At 45.1% G+C, this 24,057-nt stretch overlaps 2 protein-coding genes and 2 pseudogenes across 2 annotated transcripts; all 4 read right to left on the minus strand.

Annotated features, from left to right (window-relative positions):
• Positions 1-3,031: 3,031 nt before the first annotated feature.
• Positions 3,032-5,540, minus strand: LOC136455438 (uncharacterized; annotated as a pseudogene).
• A 576-nt stretch (positions 5,541-6,116) lies between these two features.
• Positions 6,117-10,418, minus strand: LOC136453779 (protein SEMI-ROLLED LEAF 2-like; annotated as a pseudogene).
• A 203-nt stretch (positions 10,419-10,621) lies between these two features.
• LOC136455439 (protein SEMI-ROLLED LEAF 2-like) lies at positions 10,622-13,460 on the minus strand. The gene is made up of 8 exons (XM_066455463.1): positions 13,126-13,460; positions 12,325-12,999; positions 12,122-12,196; positions 11,707-11,822; positions 11,508-11,622; positions 11,299-11,427; positions 10,872-10,919; positions 10,622-10,645 (listed from the first exon to the last, which is right to left on the minus strand). Exons 2-8 carry the CDS (start codon positions 12,457-12,459, stop codon positions 10,622-10,624), a joined length of 642 nt encoding a protein of 213 aa, XP_066311560.1. The 5' UTR covers positions 12,460-12,999; positions 13,126-13,460.
• A 2,579-nt stretch (positions 13,461-16,039) lies between these two features.
• Positions 16,040-18,907, minus strand: LOC136455440 (uncharacterized). Its single transcript, XM_066455465.1, has 5 exons — positions 18,270-18,907; positions 17,449-17,540; positions 17,114-17,307; positions 16,918-17,027; positions 16,040-16,403 (listed from the first exon to the last, which is right to left on the minus strand). The coding sequence occupies exons 1-3, from the start codon at positions 18,905-18,907 to the stop codon at positions 17,228-17,230; spliced, it is 810 nt and encodes a 269-aa protein (XP_066311562.1). The 3' UTR covers positions 16,040-16,403; positions 16,918-17,027; positions 17,114-17,227.
• Between the last annotated feature and the right edge of the window lie 5,150 nt (positions 18,908-24,057).

Here is a 24,057-nt window from a genome sequence, read left to right on the forward strand (position 1 = left end):
ATCCCAATATCATTACACTACACCATGTGACATAGTAGTGTCATGGCATCAGCTACCCTATGAGTAATTAAACCATCAGGGGTAGAACCAGCTCCAAAAAACTGAAGTAACGAGCCCTGGCATAGTAGCTTTTTTTCGGAAATGCAACTTGTTGTGCATTCGATGGACCGCACAAACATCGGACAGTTTTTCCACCCCACCGCTTGCTCCCGCCCGCATGTATATTAAAAAAAGTCCCTTAGCGTCCTCATCTCCATCCTTACCCTTCTACGCTCCTCATCCCCTGCCACAACGCACCCACGCCCGACGTCCTCCCCCACCCTGGCGTCCTCACCAGGAGCCCCAAATGCCCAAAGATCCGGCGACCCTCTCCCGTATCCCAGCGAGATCCACACAACTCCAGCGAGATCTACGGAGGTGGCGCGACGGTATTGCCGGGGAGTGGATGGCTCTCCCCCACCCCGGCGACCGAGCTCCCTCCACCCCGGGGGCCATGGCGCTCCTCGTCCCTCCCCCACTGTCGCCGCCGAGCCAAGCTGGGTGCCGGTGGCGCTGGTGGTGGTGGTGCTCGCGCGCGCCACTGGTGCTAGTGTTGAGTGGTGCTCGCGCACAGCCGCTCGCCGCTAGCTCCCACCCAGTTAGTTGGAATCAAACGGCCCAGACCTCTCCCCCTATGTTGCAAATATATGTTTCAATTATTTCAGACGTTTCAGAGGCATGTTGCAAAAGTAGATCGGGGGATGTTGCAAGCGTTTCAGAGGCATGTTGCAAGTATTTATTCAAACTGTTTCATTCGTTTCCATACGTATGTTGCAAGCGTTTTGATATGGATGGTGCATATATTTTCACACCAACAGTATGTTCCAAAATATTTCATTTGTTTCAGTCTTCTGTTGCAGCAAGTGTTTTCATGTTGCAAGTTGCAAGTGTTCTATCTGGATGTTGCATATATTTCATACATATTTTGCAAGTGTATATTCGATGTTTTCATCTGTTTCAAACGTATGTTGCATTCAAGTGTTTCATGTTGCACGTGTTTCCTGCTGTTCGAAGAGTCAGGGGGCACCGGGGAATAGGGCGCGGCGAGCCGGTGGCCGACGGTCGGGGGCACGACGGGCGGGGGTGCGCGTGCGGGCTGAGGGTGGGGCGAACAGATGGGGATGGGGGCGCCTACGGGGGCGAGGTGAATGGATGGGGATATGGGCGGGTCAGGCGTCGGGATGGACTTGTCAGACGTGCGAGCGGGCGTCCGATGGAATTCATCCCCATCAGACATTCGTGCGCTAGCATTTCCCCTTTTTCTTTGATGCAGACCAACAGCCTGTTCGGCATGCCATAAACGATCGTATATGATCGTGGATTATAAGCTGGAACAATATTTTTCTCTCACATCAAACCAGCCAGACCAACTAGGAGTAAATAATCCTAGATCAGCCCAGCCAGCCGCTGCAAGACTGAAGTGATGAAAATCTATAAAAGAGCATTCAAAATTGAGCAAACCCGTGATGTGAAACATTAATACCGTGTAAATTGCCCAAGGAGCATTACGAAGTTCTGATTTGATTGCCTTCACCTACTTCCGAGTGCCTGAGGTTTCTGAATCCCAATTCCCAAATCAACACATTGGCTGCTCATCATTCTGCCTCCAAAATAGCTAAGAAAAAAATCAGCGATTTTGCTTCATTATATGCAAAGTTGCCGAAAGGCGCGACCTCCTGCCTAATCTCAAATCATATGTGGGAGCGGAGTGCCGCGTTACGCATACAAGGTGTTCATCACTAGCTCAATCCGCAGTCAGCAGCAGAACAAGTTCGCCGCCACGGAAGCTGTAGCGTTGTAGAGCGATCGGATGCCGCGGCGACCGCCGCGCCTCATCCATCCCGTCTCCTTTTATCCTTCTTGTTTGAGTGCGGAGGCTTTGGGGATGGGGAAACGCGCGAGTGCTCTGGTCGGCGGGCATGGAGGCGGTCTGGCCTCAGACGAAGCGGGTTGGCGGGGACCGGAGCGGAGACGCTATGGTCGTGGTGAGATCGCCGGTCGCCGCGGCGGCGGGGTCGGCTGGTGGAGATGGAGCTCCTTGACTGATCCATATTCCTCAATCGGACCGCACAGTTCGGATCTGACGGCTGCAGGTTGCCCCATTTTTCAAAAGAAAAGGTCGGGCCCTGCCTTCCTTTATATTCACCTCCCAAATTATAAGATGGGTGACTTTTTTTTATCTCAAATTTGACCACTCTTAAAGTCAAATTTAAGTCATTCTTGAAGAACTTTATTAATAAAGCAAGCTACGACAAAAAAAATGATATTTTGCACAAATTTTTGAATAAGACGAGTGATCAAACTTGGTGTAAAAAAGTCAAATGTCTTATAATTTGGGATGGAGGAAGTATAGCCTTTTGCATTAACCCCTAGAAAAAGGATCAACTCGCCGACAAGAGATTTTTATAATTGACATCACAATTCAGATTTTGATAATTGACATCACAATTCGCTAGCTTTTTAAGATTTGACACTCATCACAATGATATATAGGCCCCGTTCCCTTCGCTGAAAAAACAAGCCGAAACACTGTTCCGGTTGATTCGTTGTGAGAGAAAAACACTGTTCCGACTGAAAAAACAAGCTGAAAAAGACGGATTATAAGATATACGAATAGGGCCATAGGATCAACCTGAGGGTTATTGAAAGGCTCACGAATTAGATGAAGTTTAATGAAGCGAAACCGGTATGGGGATAACACTAGAAAGTGCTGTGCGGGCTTGCCGTGCAGGCCCAGTATTTGACCTCGAGCGCATCTTCGTCGTCCTTGGTGTCTCTCTGGCCATCGTCTTGCTGAAGCCTTCCTCAATTGTCAAAAGGTTTTTATAGTCTAGGCATAAGTGTAGGCCAAAGCTTCCATTTGTTGCAACTAATCCATGAGGTTACAGATAATGCCTTGGCAAACCACATGCTTATTGATTTGTGATGGGCAATCATAGTCATAATAAAGGAATATCTATACACACAGAGCTCCTAATTAAAATGTGCTTTATTGAATCACTTGTTTGAACTAAAACAGTATAAACAAGCATGGTACTGTACCTTCATTGAATCAATAGGATGCAGCAGAGAGGTAGAGAGCGGACTTGCAAGACCTCTAGCTAAAGCAGACCTCAAAACACTTCCTGTGGATATTTCTATAGGTGGGGGAACAGCAACAACAGTAGCAGCTTCAAACCAGATGTTCCTGAATGCATTTGTAAGTGAAGAAAAGGTAAGATGGAAAAGAGAGCACCATATAATGTTGAAAGATAGTCAGAATTGGTGATAGTTGCAGAGTCACAATTCACTAAAGCCAATTCAAGCACAAGTTTCTTGTAACAGGATACATCAGACATACCGAGGATCATCCTCAAGGCGTTCTGACGGAAGTAGAAGCATGAAGTTCCGAAAATGGCCATATGAGGTTGATGCTTCTGAATCAGAATTTAGATACCGTAGCATGACAATGGCATTATCTTCATTGGCCGGAAGTCCAGCACCTTTCGAGGAAGTCAAAATTTGATTCTTGTGAAGTGTTCCAGACTTGCTCAAACACAATGTGGTATATGCTCGGAGAATGGTTGCCTCCTTCTGTTCCATCAAGGATAAAAATTGCTTCCACCCAATTGATTTCGAAAAGAAGTTCCTTCTCGTATGGCGGAACAATTCTCTAGCATACCTCCTTGGTAACCGCCTCTTCCTCATTGCAATTTCGAGATCTTCTAGAGTGACTTGGCCATCACCATCTCTGTCTAACCCTTCAAAGAATCGCTTTCCTGCAGCAGCAGAACATCAGCTACAAATATCACCTTATGATCCAGCTAATACATAAAAAGAGCAACCTTTTCATAAGTATCACTATGTTATGCAGAATGCTGAATTGCTGAGGCACCGATTAGAGCCATAGTTTGAAAATCCTATGATGGATATAGACCGTTGCTTGACCAAAAGTGTACTAACAGGAAAAATAACAGATGGATCAATTAAAATGTCTGATAGTAATATCTTTGATAGTAGTCACCTAAATTTTCTAGATACAATGGTACAATAATGGATAACATCAGTACAGATTTTAGAATCTGCATATTTGAATAAGTCTAGTGATTAAATTGTGCACAATACAAGAACTTCGACATAAAAACTGGCATTTCAGCCTTCTACAAAGGACTGACGGTCACTGATCTAATTTGGTGATTCCCCCGACTGGTGCCATATGGTAAAATCGATGCATGATTGGCAATTGCAGACCATGAGCCTACATACTGAAATGAGGACACCTCTCTGTTCGAAAATGAAAAATGATGTTACCTTCAATTTCTGCATATCTGAAGAAGTCTTGCACTGAGAAAAGCTTCTTCTTGTCAGGATGTGCATCTGCCGATGTCGATGATCTACTCACCAGCTGCGGGACTAATTCAATAAGTTCTGTCAGTGAAACTGCCGACAGCGTAGACCGCAGACGCTCCACATTTGACAAAGGAATGTTAAGCAGCCGGGCAGGCAATATTTGTGCTGGCTGCTGTGTACCACTAGCATTGTCCACTGCCTCGCTGTCCCCAATTCCACCACCATCCTCCTGGTCGCTTACTGGTGCTGGTGCTGGTGCAGGGACAGGGACGCACCACCCATGATCCTTGCTCGTGGCGGCGGTGCCCCAACCTTTGCAAAGCCCAGGTTGGAAAGGAACCCATCGAAATCGGCCCTCTTCCCATCGATTATCTTCCTGAGAACCACAAATTGCTCGAGCTGTCGGGTAGCCAAACCAAATTCTTCACCTTTCTGCCTGCAGGCAGCCTCCAGCAAGTGCAGGTTGTCGGCGAAGGCGTCGAACGCAATGCAGAGCAGGAGCTCCAGTTGCTGCTGCGGGGTGGCGCCATTGCTGTGATCCCAGTGGAGCGGCGGGGATTGTTTGCCTCCCCGCCGCTTGGGCTTGAAGCACCTGGCGAATGACTTGAGGGGCTTGTGGAGGAAGTTGGTGACGACGACGTGGAGATGGAGCAGTCGCCCAGGGCCACTGCCGGGAGCCGGCCGTGCCAGGGAGATGCGTCTGCGCCCGCGGCAGGGGCCGGCCACCGCCGGGGCCGCGTCGGGGGAGGCGTCGACACTCGGTAGCGGCGGATGCGGCGCGGTGGCGCGCGTCACCCACAGGGGGAGGGGGGAGGGGACACGACCATGCTAGGACCGGGGGCGGGCCCCTCTCGCGCCGGCGCGGCAGCGCGCGTACGGTGGGCGCGCGGGAGCGGAAGCCGGAGGAGGCGGCGGAGACGTCGGTACTCGGTACTGGCCTCGCGGAGGCCACGATTCGCGAGTGCCCGGTTCTACAGCTTAACGGGCGACGGATGGGTCCGCGCCCGAACCGACCCGCAATCAGACGGTCCAGATCGCCTGATTGCTCAATCCGACGGCTTGCGGCTTAACGGGCGACGTGGCACGATGGTTAGCCCGCTTTTGGAAGCAGGATTAGTATATAGAGATGGATTGTCCACAGTGGATAATGCCATTACCCATTCTATCGGCATGCGGCTTCCAGCGAATTATGGCGGCTAGCCTTATTTTGCAAGGGTTAGTCCAGCGTGGGACGTCTTCTGGCAGCGCAAACGAACCCTGTGGCATAGCAATGGCTGACAAGACGAAGAACATCATAGGCAACAACGGCACAAGCAATGACGATGACTTTTCGACTGGTGGCTTTGTCAACGAGATGGGTGATGCGTGGTGTAGTGTGGCAACCATCTAATAGGGATGTGGAGCGCTAATGTGGCGGAGCGGTGTAATCGTGTACAGCTACAACGAGGTAAGAATGTAAGATATGGCAAAGACTTGTGGTGAAGTGTGAAGAATGTAAGATATGGCAAAGACTTGTGGTGAAGTGTGGTTGTGCGTCACGTGTTGAGGTCGCAATCCCCAACCGTCTGCTGCCTTTAGTTGCTTTAGCTGTTCTCTTTTTGTTGCTAGTTTGTTGTTTTCTATTGTGGTGATCCTTTGGGATCCCTGTTGCTCTATCGTTTTTCTTGTAATAATCTCTTAGGGCTATTTGCTTGTAATTTCTACTATATCAATAGAAACAGATAGTGTCACCGTCAGTTCGTTCAATAAAAAAAATGCCATTACCAATTCATTCTTTAACAGAGAAACGGCAAGATTTTGGTAAAAAATATTCCTTTCACGACCAATAAATGAACAAATACTTGTGTGAATATGAGCAGGCGCGATTACCTACACATTTCGGTTTATTCTAAAGCCTCCAACAGTAACAGAACTTTATACACCTTGTCGAGGAATGTAAATATATACACTTGAAAGAATTAGACTCCGAGAATGAGAGGGTACCGAGGAATGACTTGTAATGAACTCTCATGTATACAGACTTCGCCAAGTTGCCACAACTGGACCAAGCTACCGTCCAGCCGCTTTCAGGAACTTGTCGTATGGGCTAGCAGGTGGCAGCCTGAACGAACAGTCAGATTCGCTGGATGCTGAATCGCAACGGCGCATGCGACCCTTCCTCAACTCTGGCTCAGATCGCAAAGAAGGCTGCAGCGCGTGACAAGTGAGGACAGTTAGCTAAGATCTGAATAATATTTTCCACAAGAAGGAAAAGATATGGAATCTGAATGAAACATCAGTCGGTAGATTTCACAGACAAGGACATACATACCTCATTCGTTTCGAGCCCATCCACACCGGCTGAACCATGCGAGTCAGTCCTCGAGTGCTTGAAGCTCAAGAGAACAGACATCTTCTGTTGCTTTTTCCATGACCAGGGCTTCACACTGACTCTTCATTTGGTCGTATGGTACAGGGTTGGCGGAAACTGGAACATTAGCAACTTGCCTTGCAGTCTCATGAACCTGCATGGCAAACAGCACCACGTAAAAACATGATGGCACATGGTCTAAAGCTAATATAGGTGTGGAGGTCAGTAGATAAGGGCACATACAGATTCTATTAGTTGATTGACAGTTAGAACATCTGACGAGGCCATGGAACCTGATGTTTTCCTGTCAGATTGAGATCCACTATGCTCAAAGATGATGTCGTCGTCGTCCAGCTCAGAAGGAACAGTATCCTGTGGACAGGAGATGAGCAGACAAAAAGAACAGGTTACAACAGCAATACTGCAATTGTCAATACTAACATTGTAACACAGGATCAACTATTTTGTGAAGGATCAGTAGCTACCTCATCAAAACATTGTTCATCCTTTTCTGCATACACTAAACAAGAGTGTGGCGTCTCCATGAATAGTGGGGCACCAAGAGGAAATGAATCATCCAGAGAAAACTCTTGAAGAAGTTGTTCTTCTATCCCATTAAACTTCTGAAGATCACAGGTAAAGACAATCGGTTATCTATTAAGTTATTGGTTCGAGACAAATAAATAAAAATACTAACAAGAGCTAAACCCACACCTCTGGTAAATTTTCAAACTTCTCCTTAAAGTGGCACATCACGGTTTCTATTAGTTCCGTGTCATGCTTGTTTATGGCTGAAAGAAAGGCCAGTGCATCACTTTCATCTTCCTCAGAACCATAAACCATCTCACTGTTAGATGACTCTGCAGAGGTATTAACAAGTTGGCAGTCATCCATCAAGCAAAGATGAGGGTCACCCTGCAAAATCAACAAAAGCGTAAGTGCAAACTCGAACATTACTAGACAAACTGCGTCCACAGACAGGTGCACACAATGCTACAACGGTTAGCAAAGAAACATGGGAATCAACAAACCATTTTCTCTGGTGCTGCGGCTTTCACAAGAGGAATTATCTGGTGAAGATCAGCATATTTTGCTGAAAAGATGAGCATCGCTGATGCCATCATATACAGACACCTTCTACGAGATGGCTGCAAATCACCTTTATTTACAGTGAAAAGGGTAAGTGAAATCAGCAGTAAACTTAGCTGCAATAGATATGATATTTGATATGGTAAAGTAAAATAAGAGAACAGCAGGTTATAAGTTCTTGAATCATCATTTACTTATGCTTTTTTTCTCAAATACACAGGAGAGCTGCATATCATTGTATTAAGACATCATTTACTTGTGTAAAAGTGGAAAAGGGAACAAAGCAAAAAGTGAAGGAACATACTTTCATGGCTAAGAGACTTTCTCCTGAGAGAGAACGCCAACTGGAAACAGCGAACTAGTGCCACATGACTGGAGCTCTGCAACAAAAATTTCAGCGGTTACACAGGTCTAAAGAACATGATGATATCGCAGGACCCAATTAGACAGGAAATCTATAAGGGTACTTCATGCTCTCCACATAATAACATATGCAAAAGTGTCTATGCAATAAAAAATGCCTAATGGAACAAAGGACAGCTTAACACAAACAGCGAGAATCTTTCTCTTTCTCTGCTCTGTAATTATTTAAGGGCTTCCTTCAGAACAAAACAGTAGCATCCAAGCTCACAGATCTTAGTTACATATGCTTGACATCATTACAAGAAACTAAGAACGAAATGGTTTCTTTGAAAAAAAAAACTTAGAACGAAAAACTTAGAACAAAGTAGCATCTAAGCTAAAAAAATCCCAGACATGTGCTATTTGATAGGTTTGTGGTTTGCCTTGGCTATGGGATAGCAATAATAATGTATCTTGAACCTTGACTTACTTTTGATTTTGAACATAATAAAGCAATGCTGTAGGCAAGGCCCATTGCTTCAAAATTTGCAGGTGAGTTATCATTCAGAGATGCTTGACTCCAAATAGTTGAAAGGAGGAGAACAATCTGGTGGTTGTTCAACTTCATGAATTTTAGGTTCTGCATGGATGGAAGAAAATAAGATGAAAAATCACTAGGGCACTTAAAAGCCCACAAAGCAAGAGAAGTACATATGGCGGCTGGATTTCATACTTCATCATTAAATGCATAATGCTCATTCAGACATGGGCTCCCTGGATACTTCCTTTTATCTGGTTCTGTCTGTGCGTATCCATTCTCAGCATCAACTATAGCTTCTGATTTGTTGTTTGCCTGCAAGGATGCTTGGATCTTGTTTTTGGTCCGTGTTTCATTGATTATGGCCTCGGAAGAGAAAGCTGAGAGAACCAACAAATGCAAGTTCTGCGAATCATCACCCTTCATTGGGATAGGAAAGCTCATGCCCGACCATGGACACAGCAATGAAGGTGCTACAATGGTGGATAGAACACGATGTGAACCAATCCTCGTCTTATTGTCTGGGTGCAACATTGCTAACAGAAGCTGGTGAAATAAAGCTTCAGGAAATGCCTGAGATATGCACAAGGAATATCCATTAATATTTTTAAAGCAGAAATTACTTCTCATGCAGTAGTTGGCATGCCAGGCACTTGCCTTCTGATGGTATGATGACTTGTAGACAGACGCTGCTATTTGTGATGTGCGATAAACAGATGAAATTGTTGTTCTTGCGATTGTAGCAGTATGAGAGAGATTCTCAAGCATTACCCCAACCATGTCAAGAATAGGACCAACATCCCCAACCTATGAAGTGATTTGAACAACTTAAAGATCTCAACAACTAGAGAAAGGTTTAGTTAGTAATAATGAACCAAAGTAATATGATAACCTTTTCTGTCAACTGCACTAGGCACTCCTCCAAGGCCACATAAAGTGCACTGTGCCACTTGTCATCATCAGCATGTGCATTAGATGCTTCAATAGCAAAATGCATACATTTGCGCAAGTGCTTTATTAAGTCACTGATTGCACTTGCTATTGTCACTGATGCCTTCAACTTTGCATGCCTTGCAAGATGTGAAGCAACTTTTACAATATTTATTTGCTTGACAGAATTCTTGGCAATACTTTTATGATCTATGTGCTTTATAGTGAAAGATAACAACAAATGACCATATTGCCCTGGCAATATAAGGGGGAAAAGGATGTTAATAGAGTATTCAATTTCTTTGCTGTTGAACGCTGGCAATTGAAAGGCATAATGAAATGGGGGAAAGGAGAAAAAGAAATTACATGGGTGAAAATTGCTGCACCTGATTTGTCCATCAGTTTCTGCATTTCTTGCAGAACAGAAAGGGCAATCCCACTTTCAGGAGACCAATAGTCGTGGCTGTCAAAAAGGCGGAAAACAGGATCAAGAATACGCCGCACAGTTGTGGCCTCCTTGGCAATATTAGCCATATTTCGCAAGCAAACCCTTGCCCATTGTGCTGGATTTTCAGATGCAGACCTGCTGACACATTAAGCCATTATAGCAGTGAAGAAAGATGCACAAGGCTCTAGAAATGGGGGCATTACACTGGCAGGAGGGCTCACATTGTATCAGATGCCACTTTGGCACTATTTTGTCCAGACACTGGTAACACAGCCAAGTTCCCATTAATGACCAAATCATCATCATCTTGAAATCTGACTACCTCTTTTATTGAGAGTGTTTGATTAGCCTCATGACAGTTTATGATCACCTGAGACAACCTGTGTTCAAGAATAATTCAGAATTTAGGGCAAAGTGCTCCTAGTTTCAGCAATGCTGCTTGAATTTATAGTTGATAAAGTATTGTTTTTCAGCACCCATTAATTAATATTAGTTCTGTACTCCTTTCTATATTAACTAGTCTAGATCTACAATTTTCAGAATTCTAGTAGTCTCTCTAATACAATGAAACGCAGCTCTCCTGCGTTTTCCAAAAAAAAAAAGAATTCTAGTACAGAGTAAATGCGCTCATTCATATTTCATTTCCAAGATGCAGATAAGAAAGTTCAAGAACATCTGCTAGAAGTTATCCAGCTATCTTGTAGCAATATAAAAAGCAATAAAACTTACTTCATCAAGTTAAGAAGAGATAACCATGAATAAATTAATTATGCACCTAGTACAATATAAGAGTAACAAAGACTTACTTCATCAAGTTCCATTGAAATGTGTGAGTGGTCACCCATGTATTGGACCTGATTACAAGAGATGGCACGGTTAGATGGTGCACACAAGGCAAAAAGAATATTAGGCACAAGGCATACTGGGTAATTTAGACATGAAGAAGAATATTGACACGAGTAAATATAAGACGCGGGCTGTCAACGGAACAAAACAAAAGCAATGTTTTCCTTTTATCCTACTTGATTATGCTATATTACTGTGATGATATGTTTTGCTAGAAAAAAGGATCCTCAATGCAAAGCAACAAGGAAAACTAAATCTTAGAGACTAAATGTAATATACATATTGGACCTAAAAATCTTCAAATTATAACAATGTAGTCAACGCAATATATCTGCAATGAAGACCTTATACCATTCATAGGAACAATTTTGAAAAAAAATGTCTTACCATAGAAGCAAGAGCCTGAAGAGCTGCAGATCGAAGACGGAGCCCTTCATCATCTTCCCTTAATTGTTGACCAATTTTGCAAAGTTTGGGTATGAGACCTTCCAAATTAAACATATGTGTGCTGTCAACCTACAAAACATATCAAATTAAATTAAATATATGGGAACATCTACCAGTAAAAGTAAATTGTTGCAAGTTATGTAAACAACCTGGCCATTGAGGAAGTCAACAAGCATAAGACAACCCAGAACCTGTAGATCATCATGTGCTTTCATATCAAGAAGAGTGCAAATGGTGCTTAATGAGCTTGTGGCTAGCAATGGCCTGAGTTAGGAATAATTATGATAAGCACAGGAGCAAGGGGTGGTTATGAATGCATCATTGGCAGAACAGAACTTTAACGCTTACCTGAGCTCCTTGCATGAACAAAGAAGTTTCCTATAGATGCATGGCACAACTTTGGCCAACGTAAAATTCTCGTGCCTCAGATCTTTATAGAATCTCTGCTCAAGATACTCTGTGATCTGCACAAACAAGACGCAAGTGTGAGTGTCTGACCATAGATCATGGTTTCACCAAGCTCATCCTTTCATTTCTTGACATGTTAGCAATTTAGCATTAAGTACAGAACAAATGCATCAGCTTTTCCATTGTGGTGATTATTCAGTTCAACTCAAGATCATTTCCGGGGGGGAGTCCGTTGTGCTTGCACTGTTGCATTCGATTTTTCACTGCCTTGAGTTCAGTCCTAACTACTGGGAACATCTGCAATGGTTGAGTATTTCCATTCTACGAAAAAAGAGGAGGATGTTGAGTGTGTTACCTTTGGTATGCGTGTTGGATTTCTCGAGACATAATCACAGAGCTTCCCAATCCTTCTATCATTTGGCTCTCCATCCTAAAACATCATCAAAACTTCAATTGTCATCCAATTCCCTCACAGTTTGACCACACCCCCAATTGCAGAATACAACTAGGATTGAGAAAATGACTGAAATGCAAAACGCACTGCAGAATTTGACATACCGGTGGCAGCTGGTAGATGTCTGCTATGATCTTCTTGTACCGCTTGACAGGCTGCCGGGAGCGCGCCCGCAGAGAGGGGCAGAAGTAGCAAAGGCTGCTGCAGGCGGGCAGAACCCGCTGTGACATTACCCCCATTTCCCTAGTCTTTTGATTCGATCAACAACGAAAGAACGAGCTGAGCAAGTCGTCTTCTTCCTCAAGCACTCGCCGAACAGGTGGACAACAAGAAGAACGAGCTGACCGAGCCTCCTTGTTGTTACTCTCTTGTAGCCCCAAAATCGATTTTTTTATGCAATTGGGATCAAACAGCACACGCCAACAATTCACGGCCTAACTCGCCCTGTTTTAGGATGGGTATACACTGAACTAAAACCCTCCGATCCAACTGAGCTCAGGGAGCAGAAACTTTAGCAGCAGCGATTTAATGACCAACCCAACCGCTTCCCACCAGTTGTCGTAGCCAATGCACAGCCTTTCGGATCCAAACCAGACCAAAAAAATTCCCCTCGTCGGCGGTCGGCCTGAATTTTGACCGAATCTACTTCAACGCGAGATGAAGAAAACCGATTCTTCAGTCAAATCCGACGTGTGGGGATTTGCTGGAAATTATTAAAAAAAAGAGAGAAGCGGAGAATACACCGTCGCGCAGGAGGGCCGCCCGATCAGATCAAGCTCCTGCGAAAGATCACAGCTTTGTTAACGCCGAGGCGCAGATCACGCCGCCAAACGAGGATAAGACGCGGCAACGAGCAGCAACTCGGGCGAGAAAGCCGAAGCGAGGACGGGGACGGATCCACCCACCTGGAGGAGGCCGGAGGCGACACGATCGCCCCCGCGCGCGCGGCCGGCTCAGCTCAAGCGCTCGACTCAGTCCAGCCCACCGGACGCCGTGCCGCGCGGGTGCTGGTGCGGGTGCCGGCGGCGGTCGCTGCCGCGGCGTGGAGCGGGGGCGGGGGCGGGGGGACAGGGGGCGGCAGGGTAGTTTAATGCACGGCACCGCAACGGTCGCCTCACCGCAGTCGCTGTAATTCACCGGCCCGGATGCTGGGAAGCCTGGATGGAGGCTGGAGCGCCGCTGCGCTGCTGGATACTCGTAGCCGGCGTGCGGCGCGATGTGACGCAACGCGTGGGCGAATTTTCCCACTGCGAGTGTGGGATGGGAGTGAGCCCGTGTTTAGTTGCTGGACCAAAATCCAAAAAAGTGCTACAGTCCATCACATCGAATTTTACGGTATATACACAGAACATTAAATGTAGGTGAAAACAAATTAATTACACAGTTTAGTTAAAGATCACGAGACGAGCGTTTTGAGTCTAATTAGACTATAATTAAACACTAATTGCTAAATAAAAACGAAAGTGCTACAGTAGCCCAAAATCCAAAATTCACCCGCTAAACATCGTCGAAGAATATTTCCGGGGGGCTTTTTGGGAAAGAAAAAAGGCACGTTCTGTTTGCCTCTTTTCTGAGGTGCTGACAGATGGGCCTCGTCGGACGCACAAGGCTCAAGGCTGGCTGCCAGCTCGGGCTCGGCGCTGCTTCGGCCGGCCCTGCAGCCTGCAGGTTAGTGGGTGAACACGCCTCTATGCCCTTGGGGGTTCCGGCTTCCTCGCTCAGCGACAACTGGAGCGGCGGAGGGCAGAGTGGGCATTCGCTCTGGTCGCCCGTGCTGTGACTGCTGTCCCATTTTCCGGATCGCGGGGCGCTCCAAAGCTGTGTCGCGCGCGATCCGAGCCCGAAGCACGGCAGGAGCAGCACGCGGAAGACAGGAAGGGTTGTGAGCTGGGCCAGACCACCTGTGCCTGTCCTGCCCTTTCCGGTCGTGCACCCGTGGCGGGTGGGCCGAGTGGCGACCGAGTCCGTTCTCCTCGTCGTGGCGTGATTGCCCTCTCTGTTGGCCTGTTGAGTGTCGATTGTTGGTGATTAGCCAGCGAGCTTCTTGTTCGTCGGGCGATGATGATTAGTTAGTAGTGTAATTAGCTGGGATCTCTTCAGTTGGGTAGTACTCCATGTATTGGTGGTAGCTAGCTTCTCAATGGTTTTTTTATTGCTGACGACGACAGCTGGTGAGCTCGAGCTCGACAGGCAGGCCCTTAGTTACTCTCGCTTTGAGAGGTGCAGAAAGCTATAGCTCGGCTCTCGGCACAAGGCACATGCCAAAGCTTTCGTGTCTTTTGATGCGCGGAGACAGCAGGAGCAGTAGAAAGAGATGTTTCACACGGCAGACACCAGACAGGACTCGCTGCATGGGGCCATGTAGGCGGTTTGATTACGTAACTGTACAAATCTTGCTTGGACCATGGACAGTAGTACAGTGTAGATGCGATGCCAACAGAGTAGATGCGATGCCAACAGCGCGCCTCGTTTAGCCCGTAAAGTTTACTCCGTATCCTGTAGAATGTTAGACATATATACGGAGTATTAAATATAGACTAAAAATAATTAATTCTACAGTCTATGGCTAATTTACGAGACGAATCTTTTAAATCCAATTAGTTCATGATTTGATAATGTAGTACTACAGTACACACATGTGCTAATGACAAATTAATTAGGCTTAATAAATTTATCTCGTGGATTACTGACGGATTTTATAATTTATTTATTTTTTGTTAGTATCTAAACACCCTATGCAACTGAACTTTAGATTTAAACAAGGCCATTGACAGGAACGGATGTTGCAAGAGGAATGGATATCAGCCGCACACACGTGCTGGCGTATGTTAATTAAATAAATAAATCCACAGGCAGGATTTAATTTGTTTATGTATTACTACAATGGAGGCGGCTTTGGTTGATGATCTTGCGTTCTAGTAGCCCGGCCGGCATCGTGATTCCTTCTTTTATGTTATTACTTTTACGCTTATTTCTTATTTTTCACTTTACGCTTGATATATATCGAATCGCATCAAAGTGTTATCTCGACTAAATTTCGTCCGTTTATACATATCCTAAGGCTAATCACAGCGATATGATGGCAATAGTTTTATCAGCTTCCCCTAAAAAATAGTTTTATCAGCAAATGGTCTGCGCGCGTCACAAAGGCAACTAGCCAATACCCCGGGCGTTGCCGCGGGTCAACCAAATGCAGCGATTGGTGCGGTATGTGATTTTGTTGTACATGTTTGTTGTTTGTGACGCTATAAAGAACATATGTGAAGACTTTAGTTTAACTACCTATTATAAGTACATGAAGAAGAAAGGCTACATCTCCAATAGGTGCTTAAAAGAACTGATGGCAGTATGGCACTTTTCTAATCTTCGGGGTAAGGCTGCAATGGTCGTTGTGAGGTGATTAGCACACAAAAAAGCTGAGAACTAAAAAGTGATTACAAATGCAGAATCGGATCAGTAACCATAAATTCACAAACACATTGCTGCAGCCCCGGCTCGTGTATTTTTTTCACCTTATTTGTATTGCAATTTTTTAGACAAATTAGCAGAGCCGGGAGATGTAAAATCAAGAACGAAGGGACCAACAATTGTACAACATCATTAGGCCCTGTTTGGTTGGGCTTTTGGCTTTGGCTTTTGGCCCTAAAAGCCAAAAGCCCAACCAAAAGGGCTGCTTTTGGAGGGTGCTTTTTCAAAAGCAGCTGTTTTTTCCGTAGTTCATTTTTGAAAGCTGGGTTGACCCTGCTTTTGGCTTTTGGCTTTCTGCTTTTTGAAATTGGTGAAATAAAAAGCTCTTCCATAGTTGTTTCAAGAGAGATAAAGATAAAAGGTATATTTTATACTTGTTTAACCAAACAGCTTTCAGCTTTTCTACAGCTCACAGCCCACAGCAGCTTTTCCACAGCTCACAGCTCACAGCAGCTTTTTCCCACAACCACAGCTCAACCAAACAGGGCCTTAATAGAGCAGGTGTGAAAAAACCAATTGGAAAACTACTATTTTAGATGATAACAGAATCGGAGATACAACAGCAATAATCTTTGAGACAGTTTTGGTCAGGGCAATCTTTGTTTAATCAACCAAAATCTCAACATGTCCTGTTGTTGATCCTCCTTACACGTTGTGGGGTATCCAAGAAGTTGAGAACATGACTAACAATCACAACGGATAGCTGTAGCAGTACCTGAGAGAATAGGTCAGCCAGGCAGGTTAGCATGCTCTTTTCAGCATCTCCAGAGATCAGTGTCACAACAAATTTTGCAATGGCGGTTAGAATGCTCTTTTCTTTTTTCTTAGACACTGCACATGTGTAGTCCCAAATAATTAAAGAATCACAGATACACAATTATTTTCCTACATTAATGTTAACCTAATATGAATTCCAACATTGCATACTTTGACCCAAAAGAATGTGTCTTTGAAAAGGCTAAATAATGACGGGTGTCGGAACATCTTTTGTGAATAAGTTGTGGGAAGGCTTGTATGCGCATCTTAAGAGGCATTTTTGTTTTTTGCTAACAATTTGAAGTTTGGTTGTTCATGTCAGCATGTTATCTGTAATATGTATGCATGTACCTACAAACAATGCCCTGCATAGAATCGCAGTGAACGAAAGGAATATCTAATTAAAGAAATTAAAATGTACTGTAAAGATTTTTGTTTTTCTGATTTTGAGAAGCAGGGGGAAAATATGGTACCTGAACAGCAGGGTTAAGGAAACTGTGGCTGGGGACAGAACTATTATAAGACGCGTTGATTTGCGAGAAGATGGATAAATGGTTTCCTCTTTCTTTCAGTTTCGAAGCCACTGCACATCAGAAATTAAGAACTATTAACAGGTGGCCCCCATTTCAAAATTTAACGCATTGAGGTAGGGTGCAATGGAAAGGTGACCTTTTGAAGCAGTCGGAGCTTGCCTGATGCAGCAACCAATGAAAGGAAAGCATCTTCTGCTTGGTATTTAGTTTGAAATTCTTGAAATGACATAGTAAGGATAGCTGCAAAGATTTAGGATTGCAGTGTTCGAAAGGCAAGATAACCTTTTTTGTGAAACCCAACCGAAGCTGTACAATCAGGGATGTTCCATTCTGGCATAGAAGAATTACGTTATGCAGAAAATATTCAAAGTAAATTAGGAATGGATAATAGGGAGGAAATTAATGAGAAACTGTAAAAAGCAAACATTTGAGTGATCTAACATGCACAGCGACAGTATTGTATGTCGATACCTTCGGAGCACCTGAATGAATTGAAGCGAAATGTCATTAGTCTAACATTAAAAAATGCTCCCAAGTTAGTCCAGACTTCTGTATTAGGCAACCTGGGATAAAACAGGGAACTAACTATTGTATTAGATGTCAAAGTCATTGGCAATTCGATGGAACCATATTATGAACAGAGAGCATTGTAGATGCAGGTAAATGTGAATGAGGCAGGACCTATAGAAGGGAAGAGTGCGATAATCCAATGCAAAATATGTGAGTTATCATAACATAGAAAAATGACTGGAGATTACACACGCATTACATTAGCTGAATCTAAAATCTGCTATTTCTGTGTTCATCTTTGCACGGGACCATTCTAAAAAGAATAATCTATATATTATTTAATCTATGAAATATTCTAAAATATGCTATTTCTTTTGTTCATCTTTGCACGGACCATTCTAAAAAGAATAATCTATATATTATTTAAATCTATGAGAAGAGCGGGCCTGGTGCAAGCGGTATGGCCTGTGACCGGAAGGTTCCGGGTTCGAGTCGCGGTCTCCTCGCATGCACATGCGAGGGTAAGGCTTGCCACTGACATCCCTTCCACAGACCCCGCTATGAGTAGCGGGAGCTCTTTTTATTATTATTTAAATCTATGAAATATTTTAGCACAAACTTCGGCAGGTCAAACCATTCAATATCGCAACCAAATATGAATTTCTTAGAGTTAGAAAACACATGAGTCATGAGTAAACACTGAACAATGTATGAAGCAGCCCAACGTTAGGGTGAAAGGTAGGAGCAGATCGGAGGTGCAAGTAAGGCAGAGACGGCAGTACCTAGATCTGGTCGCGCCGGAGGCGTCTCGCGCTAAGGCGCGCAGGCTGCGCCAGAGGTTTGCCCACGCCGGCTCCAATGGCAACACGGCACAGCGTCGGTCCGCCGGAGCCAGGAAGAGGGAGGAGCGGAGGCATGGAGGCGCGCAGTGAGGGCAGAGCGACGGCCTCGCGGGGCCGGCAGCGTCTTGGCGACTAGCGGCGGTGCCGCAAACTCCGGAGGGGCGCGTACGGAGGGCGGCGCTCGGCAGAGCAGCCTTGCCGGGGTCGGCGCCGGAGATCGGCGGGGGCGGGAGCGGTGAGGGTGTGACGCAGCGGGTGCGGGAGAAGCGTCGAGAGAGTCGAGACCGGGGGAGAGAGGGACGGGTGAGAAAAGAAGCCGAGTATTTTTTTTTTTTTTGGCTGGCTCTTGAGCAGGAGCGTGGGAAGCTCTGAAGAAACATGAAAGCAGCTTTAGACGAAATCCACTTCAAGCGATCACAGCCTTTGGATGGGGGATCGGATGGACAGGATTTAATGGTGACGTGGCCACGTAAGGAAACGAAAGTTGGTATACAGAAACTGTAGTAGTAATAATGGTAGATGGTAGATGAGTGACTCCTCTTCGGAATTCTCTCGAGCCCAGAAAAGTCTCTGCGCATCTGTTGCGAAGACTCCAGCTTCGAATCCCTTCAAAAAAAAAAAAAAGCTCGCCACCTTTGGAAGTGGAACATGGAGCCTCGATATGGCTCTCACCACCACTTTGTTTCATATTTGTTCTTTTCGCAGCAACTAATTTAATTAATTAATTTTCCAGCATAACTGATCTTCGTCTATTTGTGCCTGAAGATCCAAATCTTGAAAACGAAACTGCTGACAGACTCGAGGCTGGTTTTTCAGATGCCATGGATGTTTCGCGTATTGATTTTGTTCCGAAGCGTTTTGTTCTGTTTTTTTCTTCAAAAAAAAACCCGGACGGGTTCCTGTCTGATTCTTAGCGAAATGCATATGCATGTTTCTCTGTAGGGCGATCAACCTTCTAGTCTGCACTTCCGAAGAGGCCAGCAGTCTTGGAGCCGAACTCTTTTTTTTTAAGAACCAGCCAGCAGTCTTACGTGCGTGGCCAGTCGTAACCGCGTCGGTCAACAAGGACCGTAGCCAACCCAACAGATGCAGAACCACTAAAGATCGTCCCGAGAGCTTGCTACGCTACTTGCATCGGACGTCGCAACCTAAACCTTCCTCTCACGGGGGTGGTTGGTTACACCTCCTAAATCGTTGTCCACATAGAGTATTAAATATAAATTAATTATAAAACTAATTGCATAATTTATGACTAATTTACAAGATGAATCTTTTAAACCTAATTAGTTCATGATTCGACAATGTAACGCTACAGTAAACATGTGTTAATGACGGATTAATTAGGCTTAAAAAATCGTCTCGTGGAGTACTGACGGATTATGTAATTTGTTTTTTTATTAGTATCCAAACACCCCGTGCAGCATTCTCTCGACACACCTCATAAATTTAAGTCACCGGATACAAACACCACCTAACTCTAAAGGTCCCGTTCGCTGGGAGGAATTCTGGAGGAATTCTGGATGAATCTGGAGGAATTTGTGAGAGGAAAACACTGTTCCGGATAAAAAAAAAACGGATCCAGCCGGGTTTAAGGGCACGCGAACGGGACCAAAGTTGACAGTAGTCTTGCACTGTTGCCACCAGTGTATCCACTCTGCCTCATCAACCAAAGGAGCCACTGTGACCCCGCTGAAACTGGCCGCCGCTAAGCGAGACCATTCGCCATGGCCACGACCACAGTGAGCCATCGTAGACCTGAAACACAGCCAATCTAATGCAGCGCCAGTCGTTGATGGCCGTCGTCAACCTGACAAACACCCGCCACCGCGGAATGCCCTAGGCTGGACGGGCATCCCCAGCCTAGCAGTCCCACCAATGTCCGCGCACCAGCCACCGATAGCCGACCGATGCAGCACGAACAGGGGAGCGAAGCTACCGCAGAGCAACACCACCTCCGTCTCCAAATCGGACCGCAGCTGAACAAGCCGCAGCAGCAACCACCTGTGACCACCGTCCATCCACCCTGCCGACACTGCACATCCCAAGCACTTGAACCGAAGCCAAGGGCGCAAACGGCCACGTCCTCGGCCTCCACGGCTGCGGTCTTCGAGCGCGAGCCCGGTCGCCCCCGCCTTGGCCAAAACACGAGGAGGAGGAGGACGACGAGACGAAGCCGCCGCCGCCGCTACCTACGCGCCGTTGGGCCCACCGGGGGGATGCTAGATCCTAGCCTGGCTAGCCGCCGCCGACCAGGCCACCAGCGCTGGCCGCCTCCCCGACCGCCCCCGGCCCCCGGCCAGATCGTTGTGCTGGGCGTGGTCCTCCACCCTAGAGACACCGGATCCGGCCACCCGGGCGACGTTGGATCGGCCCCCCAGACCCTGGAGCGGACCAGGGCCGATGTCGCCGCTGCTGCTCTGCCAAGGAGAAAGGGGAGAAACAGGGGAGAGCAAGGAGTGCCCACGCCACCACTACACTCGCCAACACGAAGGAGCCTGTCGCCGTTATCCCGGCGGCGCGGCAGGAGAAGGGTGGGGCGGCGCTAGGGGGGAAGGGGGGCGAAGATGTAGTAACCTTGAGGCCGAACTCTTAGTCATATTTTAATAGCAAAATTGGCCACCGGACACTGAGGGTGGTCTCTTTTTATTAGCGGACATGCAAAGAGAGGTCACTTTCAGTCTCTAGTGACCAATTTTGCCTATTTTAATTGAGGTTTATATTCTAGCTTGTGCTTCTCAACGTAGAGTAGTTCTTTTAGAAAGAAATACGGAGGGGAGAGATTCCTCGCTTGGATTTTATTAAAATGGAGCGAGCGATCCAGCACTAGCACTAGTCGTGAGCTGATCAATGATACATGAACAAAAATACATTTTCCATTCTCGCAAACCAGGGACCATGGAGGCTAAAACAAACCGTCTTTCCATACCCGAGAGATAATGCTTCGCCAATGGTGCGTCTCTTCTCTGAAGATGGCACCATTCCAAGCATCCCACATGTGCCATAGAAGTGTAAGAAGAACCAATGGCCATGTTGTTGAATCAGCCTTCGAAATAGCTAAAACTTCCATTCGTTGTTGGATACTACTATGGCTCTTCTCAAGGCCTTTGGGCGATGGTGCTCTCCTAGGCCTGCGGATGGGGGTTGTTCGTCTCGGTCGATGGAGGAAGTTGGCGAAAGACGGTGACTCCGGTGGACACGAAGGCTCTCAAGGACTTCCTTTTATTTTTATTTTTTGCTAAGGGCCTTTGTGTAGTTTGGATGGGGCAGCTTCCTCTCCTGTATCCTTTGCAGTTTGTGTTCGTATGTGTATGCATATATGTATGTTTTTTTACTTAGTAATATATGCCGCAAGTATTGTGATAATTGTGATCTATCCGTACCCTATAATACACCAGTTAGAATAAATCTACAGCCACACAATAAATGTCTGCTCCACAGTTATGACCTATGCTACATCCACACCCATGAATGCACCCAGAAAATATAACACCATCAAAACAGATGCACCAGATTATCTCTTAGCTATTTTCTCTCATTACTCATCCAAATCTGACGACTCATGTTTAGTGTGTCTGCCGCTGTGCCTCCTCTCCCCTAGTCGACACATGCGGCGCCCTTCACCCCCGCCGCTGTACATCATGGGATCGTTTTAATGAACTCATCATCACTGACCCAGACTTTGCCATTCAAGACCCTGTACTTCTTCAACATTTTTACATGGGTCTTATGAAGGATTACATGGAATCCCTTAATGCAGCCTCTAGAGAAGCTTTCCTTTATTTGTCTACTAGTGAAGCAAGGGCTATGCTTGATAGAATTAGTAGAAAGACTCCCTGCACTAGCATTCATAATTAACTCCCCAAAAAAGAGAAGAAACCATCTTCCGAATCGAAGAAGAGATAGTTCTGATAGCCAAATCACAACCACTTCAATCCCAATTTTAGCTATCAATCCTGAACAACCAATACCCCCAAAATCCCCCAAGAGAAGAAGGAATTCCATCTTTGAAAATTCCTGTTTAAATTAATAATGACCTCTTTGGTGCTGATTTTAGGAGAACTATTAAATTCTCATCTTCATAAGAGACCTTCGAGCAAATATAATTATAATCCTCTCAAGGAAGGATCTCTTAGAAAGTGTCCTTATTCCCATATAGGACATTAGGGAAGAATTCAAGGATGACATTTCAAGTAATGCCATAGAAGGAGAGCTGAGCCATCTAGAAGCCATTCATATCATCTCCCTCTTCTATGTCCACATTAGATGTCTCGTCTGAACCCATCTTTCAACCCATCCTTGACCCCAATGATCCCTCTTATGCTCTCTCTCCTAAGTCTCATGATGACCCTAGAAATCCACTAAGACAACCAAAGCATAGGAATCATGAAGGCCACAAGGATGACCAAAAAGAGCAATGACAATGTGGCTGAAATGTATTAAGAACTTGTTATGCCGTTGCTAAAGAATGGATGGATAAGGACGAAGCCTCGAGGGTAGAATCCAAACTTGGCTTAGATCCAAACTGGTGAGCTTAAATCAATCTCTTTAATAAACATGACTCATCTAAGTTTGGAGGAGGCCTTAGACGAGATCAACCCGAGAGTCACCAATGCATGGGAACTCATGGACAATAAAACGTTCAATGAATGTCATAGGCATGGAATGATGGAGACAATGTTTTCGTCTATAGACATTCATGAAGAAACACCCTTAGAGCCTGAAAAGGAAGATAACATCAATGAGCATGGAAATTATTTCATGAATAGAACACATCATCAAATCCATGCTCGCATAAGAAAACTTCTGAATTAATTGGTCTCTCCAACATTGCCACACACAAGATCTTCAAACCCCTCATTCTCCTTGTCCGTAAAGACTTTGAAAGGGTGGTTGTAGATGCATATGTTTATCATAAATATTGTAGATCTCGTTGTGTGAATCTTGAGATAGGTACACAAATATTGATGTTGGAGGGGAAACCACTTCACCAACTTGAGTGCAATTTGAAGGTTTCCCAAGAATGAGCTTTTTTGCTAAAGCAAGCACTTTTGAGAGATAACATGAGCTTTTATTTTTTGTTGTAATGCCCTTGTGAAGTGAGCAAAGAAACATAATTGTAAAAATATTCCTTTGGATATTTTTGTCACTAACCATTTCAGGTTTGAAGCAAAAAGAATAAAGGATGATGACTCAAGGTATGTCCAACCAATCATCATATAACACTGAGTCACATCCATCCAAACTTGACTTTGCCTTGCAAAATTCAAGCCTGGGGGATGGGCTTCTTTGAAAAATTTTATGCCATGTTGCTAATTTATCTTGGTTGTCCCTACCTTTAAATCATGTTCATTAACAATCATGCTCTTTTATCTCCAATTGAATAAATCTTTGTAATACTTTTTTGCTACCTTTGTTTACTAGAGTATGTTCGAGGTTTGGAATATGTTCATACATCTTTTAAATTAAGCATGGAGCTTAGTTTAGGGTGCTGATCATACTTCCAAAGGCTTTTAAATTAAGCATGGTGCTTAGGTTAAAATGCCTTCTTGAATCCAATTTGGTGTGGTGTCTAGGTTAATTTTTGAATCAAGAATATGCTATAGTAGATACTGGTTATTTTGTTAGACTAACCGTATGTAGGAAACTTTTAATTCAGTATTGGTAAGTCACGAGATGAATTCAAATTAGAGATGAAGCAAGACACAACTCATTCATTATAGATGTAAGA

Source organism: Miscanthus floridulus, chromosome 5, assembly GCF_019320115.1.
Source record: "Miscanthus floridulus cultivar M001 chromosome 5, ASM1932011v1, whole genome shotgun sequence".
Classification (NCBI taxonomy): Eukaryota; Viridiplantae; Streptophyta; class Magnoliopsida; order Poales; family Poaceae; genus Miscanthus; species Miscanthus floridulus.

What these genes read in the sequence shown, in the direction of transcription:
- LOC136455439 (XM_066455463.1), bottom strand. Translation starts at nt 12,459, where the DNA reads ATGGGGGTAATGTCACAGCGGGTTCTGCCCGCCTGCAGCAGCCTTTGC. An exon ending in ACATCTACCAGCTGCCACCG is followed by an intron (nt 12,197 to 12,324) that starts GTATGTCAAATT and finishes ATGATGTTTTAG; the next exon opens with GATGGAGAGCCAAATGATAG. An exon ending in TTCAGGCTCTTGCTTCTATG is followed by an intron (nt 10,920 to 11,298) that starts GTAAGACATTTT and finishes TCTTGTAATCAG; the next exon opens with GTCCAATACATGGGTGACCA.
- LOC136455440 (XM_066455465.1), bottom strand. Translation starts at nt 18,907, where the DNA reads ATGCGCAGAGACTTTTCTGGGCTCGAGAGAATTCCGAAGAGGAGTCAC. An exon ending in TCCGGCGCGACCAGATCTAG is followed by an intron (nt 17,541 to 18,269) that starts GTACTGCCGTCT and finishes GTTTTATCCCAG; the next exon opens with GTTGCCTAATACAGAAGTCT. An exon ending in TTCATTCAGGTGCTCCGAAG is followed by an intron (nt 17,308 to 17,448) that starts GTATCGACATAC and finishes CTTCTATGCCAG; the next exon opens with AATGGAACATCCCTGATTGT.